Below are 8,204 nucleotides of genomic sequence, written 5' to 3'. Positions count from 1 at the left end.
TTTTTTACAAAATTAGACTTCCGGGATGCGTACTTTCGAGTGCGCTTACAGGAGGGGGACGAATGGAAGACTGCCTTCCACACACCCCTTGGCCAATTTGAGTACTTTGTAATGCCTTTTGGGCTGAATTGGTCCATGAGAGTCTTCATGAACTTGATCAACAAGGTGTTACAAAAATTTCTCTATAAGGGCGTGGTTTGTTACCTGGATGACATTTAATGTCACCAGTTTGGTGTAGTGGTTAAGTGTGCGGAGAGAACCGCGTTTGATTTCCCACTCCTCCACTTGCACCTGCTGGAATGGCCTTGGGTCAGCCATAGCTCTGGAAGAGGTTGTCCTTGAAAGGGCAGCTGCTGTGAGAGCCCTCTCCAGCCCCACCCACCTCACAGGGTGTCTGTTGTGGGGGAGGAAGATAAAGGAGATTGTGAGCCGCTCTGAGACTCTTTGGAGTGGAGGGCGGGATATAAATCCACTATTTTCTTAATATATTCACAAGACCGGGAGTCCCATGTGCAACTTGTGAAACAGGTCCTAAAGGCCCTCTATGATCACAAACTGTTTGCTAAGCTATCTAAGTGCAAGTTTCACTGAATGGAACGCGACTTTCTGGGCTACAGGATGTTGGCCGGAGGGTTGGGAATGGACGCTGCTAAGGTACAGGCGGTTGTAGAGTGGGAACCCCCTGAACCCGCAAACAGCTCCAAAGCTTCCTCGATTTTGCAAACATTTACAGAGGATTTATAAACAACTTTGCCTCCATGGCCCTGCCCCTGACTTATTTATTAAAGATTTATTAAAGACTAAGGGGAAAGGCCCAGAAGCAGTGAAACAGAATGAACCAACGGGGTCCTAGAGCAATTTCTTCACTATCATATTTCATTCCAACAAGATAACTGGGTGTTCCTCCTCCCCTTTGCTTAATATGCATATAACAACAGCTTTCATAGTGCTACTAATGCCAGTCCATTTCAAATAGTACATGGTTATGAGGGAAAACCATTCCCAGAATTAAACCCCGACACCAATGCATCTCCGGATTTTGTGGAGTGGTGGCAGAACATTGCAAGGGGTGGAAAACCATACAAACTGAACTCAGTCGAACCAAGGACACTTATAAAGCCCAGTTTGATTAAAAAACAACAACACTCTAAGCTATGGGATTACAACCAGGAGATTCGGTATATGTTCCCACCAAACACCTCCCTAATTCGCATCAATCCAAAAAACTGGGTCTCAAATATTTAGGGCCATTCCCAGTCAAGAGACTGATTAACAATGTTACTGTTGAACTGGAACTGCCTAAGTCACTAAAAAATGTGCATCCTTGTTTCTGTGCCAGCCTCCTGAAACGCGACCCTGGGCCCTTGCTTTGGCACCCTCAACAGCAACCTCCAGATCCAGTGACAGTGTGGGGTCAGCTTCATCATGAGGTCCAATCCATCTTTGATACCAAGTGGAAACGGGGAGGACTTTATTAGCTTATTAAATGGACACATTTTCCTATTAGTCAAGCTGAATGAGTCATAGCAGACCAGACCCGATGCCCTAAGCTCATTAAAGAGTTCCATCACAAATTCCCAAATAAACTGAAGGGGAGGGGAGCTTCGGGGGGGGGGGGCAGTATGTCAAGTCCTTGCCATGTTTTATGCTCTGAGAAATGTATAATGCACAGCCACTTGCTTTTCCCTTCCCTGCTTTGCTGAAATGTTATCTGTGTAACTTCTTACTGAAGCTAGGCCGACCAAGCAAGTCAAGGTCAGTTATGGAATTAGTGAAATAGATAGACACCTGCATTCCCAGGAAGGGGGAGTAAGGGATCAAGATGCCAGCTGCCCGCCAAAATCTCCCATTCTTAATTCCCGCTCTTGCTTGAAATGTATAACGGCTATGAACATATATAAGGGGGCTGTGAGATGTGTGAATCAGTTTCTGCAAAACCCTGTTTTGCCTGCACCTGTGTTAAGAGAATAAACTCTGCCATTGAAATGGACTGTGTAACTCACTGAACTTGAGGGGGTCTTGATAACAGCAAATGATACTGGGTGCACTTATGTGGGTGGATAAACACTGCTATACCAGATTTCATACCTATAATAAATATAAATAGCAAATGTGATACCTAGCTTCCTTCATCTTCCTTAACTTGTCAGGATCTACTTTATTCTATGATTGTCCACTTCAGGAATATCAAGTGTAGCAGCACAGTGTCTCCAAGTCTGCTGTTGTCAGAAGTGCAGTTAGGGTCTCTTCCTGGCACATTATCATGCATGAATACATAAAAATTCTAATCTCAATACTTCTATGGTTACTAGCTATCTTCTCCAGTTAAAGAAAACAAATTTTAGAATACTTTTTTGCGAGTTCCATGGGAAGTCAACTTTCTGTCAACATTTTTATTTTTTGCTTGAACACTGTTCTTAAGTACAGAATAACTCCTCTGCTGAATGAAGCCAGTGGTGCATCTAATCCAGCATTCTGTTTCACACAGTCCAGCTGCCTTGTAGGGCCAACTAAAAGGGCAGAGAGACCATGAACTTCCCAGTGTTGCATCCTAGCACAGTCATTGAGAGGTTTGCTGCTGCCTCTGAATACAGAGGTTTCATATAGTTGCCATGGGTTGCCATGGGAATCATATAGTTGCCATGGGAATCAGTTTGATTCCCTACTCCTTCACCTGCTGGAATGGCCTTGGGTCAGCCATAGCTTTTGCAGAGCTGTCCTTGAAAAGGCAGCTTCTGTGACAGCTCTCTCAGCCCCACTTATCTCACAGGGTGTCTGTGTGTGTGTGTGTGGGGGGGAAGGTAAAGGAGATTGTAAACTAAGCCACTCTGAGATTCAGAGTGTAGGGAGGGGTATAAATCCAATATCATTATCTTCATTGATGTATCTATCACTCTATGAATCTGTTTAATTCCCTTTTAAAACCATTTGTGCTCATAACCATCACCTTGTCCACCTGTCTAGGCAAAGCAAAATATGCCAATGATCATATAGTTTCTCAACCCATGTACAAATCATCTCCTTCAGTTTATAAACACAGTTGTGCTTGTGTCACCATTTATCAGAAACTGCTACAATATTCCAAAGTCCAATTTTATTACTGAAGACTTAGTATATGGTAACTAGAAGACAGCCTAATAATGACTTTTTTTAAAAAACGTCAGCACATTGAACGATGTCCAGTCTACAGGTAGTATTCCAAGGAGGAAATCTCAGTATGTGTCAGCTTTTTGACTGTCAGAAATTGCTGTGCCAGAATCTCTGACTGACCTTTTCCTTTCTAGTAGGAAAGCACCCTTCTCGTGACACCTGAATGTACTCATTTGCAGGATACCTGTTTGTTTGCCCTTATCTAAAAGAGAGATAGTCCCATACTAGTCAAACTGGGATTGTCCTCTCACCCTTTAATATACAGTGTGAAACAGCACCAACTATATATTCACAAATTTCTACTCAACATCAGTTGGATACAGAGGTCTCAACAGTGACAGAAATGCATCCTCTGAATAACCCACAGTAAAGTTGTTTCTTTTATGCTGTCAATGTTATTCCATACAAGTTGCTAAAAACCAGTTATTCTGTATGTAAAATGGACATATTCTAGCATGTGACCCACCATATTCAGAAATGGAGAGGTTTGTATTTCTGAAATAATTATCTGAAAACTAACATTTTAATGTCTTTAGCTCCGGATATACCTAAAAGTATCCACTGGATTAATATATGATTTTAGGAATCAGTTCATTCTACAGTTTAGGAAATACTCTATAGGACATTTTATACCCAGCACTATTTTTATTCAACCTGTTATCCAATCAAAACTTGAGTCATCACATGTAGATACTATATATACTGGTGGTTGTGTGTGTGTTAACTGCCCCTACTAAACTAGCCTGTCAAATAAAAATACCAATTCAATTATACCAATTAATGCTACCATAACTGTGACACTTAAAAAAGCCACACCAGGATGTATAAAATGCAAGAGATCTTGTGAACTAGCACTCTTTACTTACCTTTGAGCACTTGAGGAATACTGAATGTGCAAATACACACCTGCATTAAAAAAACTCTCATGCATTTGGGAAGCTAGCATGGCAAAGATAAGTATTCTTAGTATGCTAATCTTTTGCAGACACTGAAGTTGAGTACTCTGGAAAGAACTTCTAAAGCTTTGAGTTTGCTCTGAGAGATATTTCAAAATGGCTGAAAATTTGGTAGCTTCAGTAATTTTTATCCATTTGCTTGAAGGATGATCCTCAGTGCTGATGTTCAACCCCCAATAATATAAGCTCTTCACAACATATGGTGATCTATTTCCAAAGCTTTCTTGTAAGAAACTGAAAAGACTAAATAAGGCCTTGAATAGCTTTATTGAAATTTGTATAAATAAAACATGCGCATTTCAAATGTAAACCCAAGTGAACTCAAGTGCAGACAATTTTTAACCTCCGTCATGCAGGAGGCTAGCTTACATTTAAAAAAAAAAAACAGAAAGCAGCTTTAAAATACCAGGATGAAACACCAGCTTTTAATATCAAAGTATAAAGCAAAGCCATGTCCACAAACCTAATTTTTATCCTGGTCAAATGCAATTTTAAACTTTTCAATGCTAACATAAATAAATAATTTACCAAAATGTGCACTCACAGAGTGAACTTTATTTACAATACACAATTTATAACCTATTGTATTTAATTAGTTCAAGTGAAGATCATACTTTTTGCTTTAACAATGGTGGGATTTCAGGTAGTAGATATGTGAAGGGTGCCTCCACACATAGAGAGTTCCTATCAAAGGCAGTATTGTATATGAATCAACAATACATTCTTCCAACTATATCAAAGGGAAAGCAGCAAATAAAAAATGTTCCAAACTGTCAACACTTATTTTTGGCATCCCAGACTCCTTGAAAATGGGTAATTAAAATCCAATTCAAGGTGTGTATGCTTTATCTACTTACTGTACAGGTTCTGACTCTTGAACATGCAAATGCCAATTCTTCTATAATAAGTTACCTTTTGAGATAAGATGTAAGGCTATGGTGAATTCCACCAAGAACACACATGAAAAATTAACAGACCTACCTTTAAACCAGTTGTCCATTAACAATTTGAAGGCAAGTTATATGGAAAAGTCATCTAAGTTTGATGCACAGTCATTACTATGAATACAGTTTACTATTAAAAATCGGACCCTATTACACTGTATGTAGTTTGTAAATTGACAAACTACTAAAAATGGGGAGAGGGACTTACAGCACAATTAAAAAATTTGGACTGACACCAGATTAAAGTTACGCACATCTTATAAGCAAGGTAACAGGAATTATGTTTACAAAGTAGATCCAACAAGCAATGAGGGATACTTACATTTAATTGAAAAATTCAATTCCTTAATGCAGCATGAAATCCAGAACCTGTTCCACAGCAGCAGTAAGATGAACATAATATTCTGGAAGATTACTTATACCACAAAAGGTTAAAACACCTTTTCAAGTTGTTTTCTTTTACCATGATTTTCTTGTTTGTTATGTAAGTCAATATTTATTTCAGGGAGAAACTTGAAAAATTTGGTGTTCCAAGAATCTTGCTGCACTTGTGTATCACATATATTAAACAAATCAATATTTGTTACAGGTATACAGGCATACCCATCCCAAAATCCAGACTCTGCAGTAATATTATATTCTTGTGATGTTAACACAAGAGACCAAATCCACAAAGAGTTAATATTAACTTGCATCAAAAAAGAAATCATAATTCATCTAAACTGCAGCAGAAACTGTAAAGGGGTTTATTTGTGGTTTCCTATATATAGCTTGTGAATACAAGATTGTAAAGGTATGTAGAGACAAATTCTGTTAACGTTTTTCATTGTGTTTCACTTCAAGTACTGCACAAGTTAAAATGTAATAAGGATTTACATTCTGTCATCTGAAATTTCCCATCTCAGATTTTATTTTTAATTTGGTGGGTAATTTCAATGTTTTGATAGATATCTCCCACAAGAAAGTTTTTTCCCCTTCTGTATGGCTTCTAGGTCTTCCATTAGTTAGTGTGCATACAATTTTCATTCTCTATATCATTATCATTCTCATTACTGTCTTCATCACTCTCTAATGGGATGCCGGTAGCAGCAGAAGCACCTTGTTTTGTTTCCCGGTCAAGGGGGAAAAAGCCAGTTCCAGTGATTGTGTCCTGTCTCTGGTAGAAGAGCACATAGGCTGCTTTGGACTGTAAAATAAGAAAAAGTGCTGTTTAGTATCAAAGCTATGTCCTTCTGCTGTCTTGATCTGCATGTTTACTCTTACTGCAGGAATTGATGGAACACAAAAAAGAGATCTATTAAAAAATGGATCACAGAAATTATATGTAACCCACACAAGATTTCCTTCATATTCCATACATTTCATTTATAAATGTAGATCTCACAGAAAACTCAGCTGACCTGAAAACTGAGGCAAGGTGAAGCTGTCATCTCAGCATCAAGTTCACAGTTTGCTCTTATTCAAGCTGCAGCAAGCTACCAAGACAACAACACTGAAGCTATAATAAATTCTCCAAGCATTGGAATTGGTCAGGTTGGGTATGTGTATTTGGGATGCAAGATACTTTTAAGGATAAGCTTAAGTGAGAGCAGATGCCATTAAAAGTTGTCAAGCAGAAGCAAGAAATCTAAGCCAAAGCACAAAAGATAAATGATGGGCTGTGAAGGGGAGAGACAAAAACTATTATATGATGTGAGACCTTGTTCTGCATGTCAGTGTTGCTACTTTCCTGGCAAGTTGAATCCCCCCAGCTGATGCTCCAACTTTGCAGCACCCCTTCCACAGAAGGGAATTTATTTTGGGTTCTTTTTTCTTGAATTCAGATCTAGCCCTCTCCTTATGTTCTGTTGTACTTCCTTTGAAAAGGGGACTCAGAGCAGCTTACAATCTCCTTTATCTTCTCCCCCCACAACAGACACCCTGTGAGGTGGGTGGGGCTGAGAGGGCTCTCACAGCAGCTGCCCTTTCAAGGACAACCTCTGCCAGCTATGGCTGACTCAAGGCCATTCCAGCAGGTGCAAGTGGAGGAGTGGGAAATCAAACCTGGTTCTCCCAGATAAGAGTCCACGCACTTAACCACTACACCAAACTGACTCTTTGGATACACCAATCTATAACAGTGTTATTCAATAATTACGAAGCATGTTAAAATGTCTTGTCATATAGTTGCTCAACAGTGGGACCTCCTTTTTTGTGCATATACAGAAATGTTATTAATTCATAACACTGTAAAAAAAAGGCTAGATTATAATGGGGAACATCAGGGTTGCCACCATTTCAGTTCTGCACCTCCTTAATCACCAACTAAGAAAATGGCTAGTAATCAGTGAATGGAATGCACCAATTTATAACAGTGTCATTCAATAATTATGAAGAATACTAAATGAAAACACTGTACATGTTGAGTTTCCGTGATTATCAAATTAGTTGTGTAATTTCATTACTTTTAGAAGTTTAAAAGACTGAATTGTCATTGAAAACACACTGGGGGCTACAGGGGAAGAGAAAGGGGGGGGGGGAGAATTAAAAAAAAATAATGACATGACAAAACCTACCCATCCAAAAATAATAATAAAGGAAAGGAACTTCATGGATGTGTAATTGCAGGGAGAAACTTTGCTGCCCATTTTTTTTGTCCAAATGAAATAATCCTTCTATATTATAATGAAAAAGAATATGATGTTAACGCAAACAACAGTATGTTTAAAAAAATTAGTGGATTGCTCAGGAGGGGCGGCAGGGTGAACACACAACACTGATAACACAAAAGGGAGATAGGAAACAACATTCGAAATCAGGAATTCCTAATTGGAAAACTACAAATTCAAAAGGGAAAAAAAGTGGATTTGGAAAATGTGGAATAACAGGGCACTAAATTCAGATCAATTCCTGTGGAGGACTGTACTTGTGTGGAAATGGTCTAAAATAGCATGGACAGATATGTGGTAAGATGTGGCAGAAGGGAAACAAATTTAGAGACCAAAAGAAAATGGGCAGACTTCACTTGATCTGCTAGCCAACTATAAATAATATTTTCTGCTGAGGAAAGTAAAGCGCTAAAATACAAAGGTACTATTTCCACTTTTACTCAACAATATCTTGAAAATCTGCTTGCATGTATTGTCATCTTAAACTGCAACCAAAACACTGCTGT

General features: G+C 38.9%; 1 protein-coding gene across 5 annotated transcripts in view; it reads right to left on the bottom strand.

Moving 5' to 3' along the window:
- Window positions 1-4,354: 4,354 nt before the first annotated feature.
- The window catches only part of USP15 (ubiquitin specific peptidase 15), a 126,022-nt gene continuing 122,172 nt past the window's right edge, over window positions 4,355-8,204 (bottom strand). For all 5 annotated transcript variants that reach the window (XM_060244972.1, XM_060244973.1, XM_060244976.1 and 2 more), the window contains one exon: window positions 4,355-6,236. In XM_060244972.1, coding sequence (XP_060100955.1) covers window positions 6,051-6,236 — 186 coding nt within the window. In that variant the 3' untranslated portion in view covers window positions 4,355-6,050. The remainder of the gene's footprint in view (window positions 6,237-8,204) is intronic.

The sequence above is a fragment of the Heteronotia binoei genome, chromosome 8 (genome assembly GCF_032191835.1).
Source record: "Heteronotia binoei isolate CCM8104 ecotype False Entrance Well chromosome 8, APGP_CSIRO_Hbin_v1, whole genome shotgun sequence".
NCBI lineage: Eukaryota > Metazoa > Chordata > Lepidosauria > Squamata > Gekkonidae > Heteronotia > Heteronotia binoei.
Note: the sequence above shows the minus strand (reverse complement) of the source record. Positions and strands in the feature narration are given on the sequence as shown.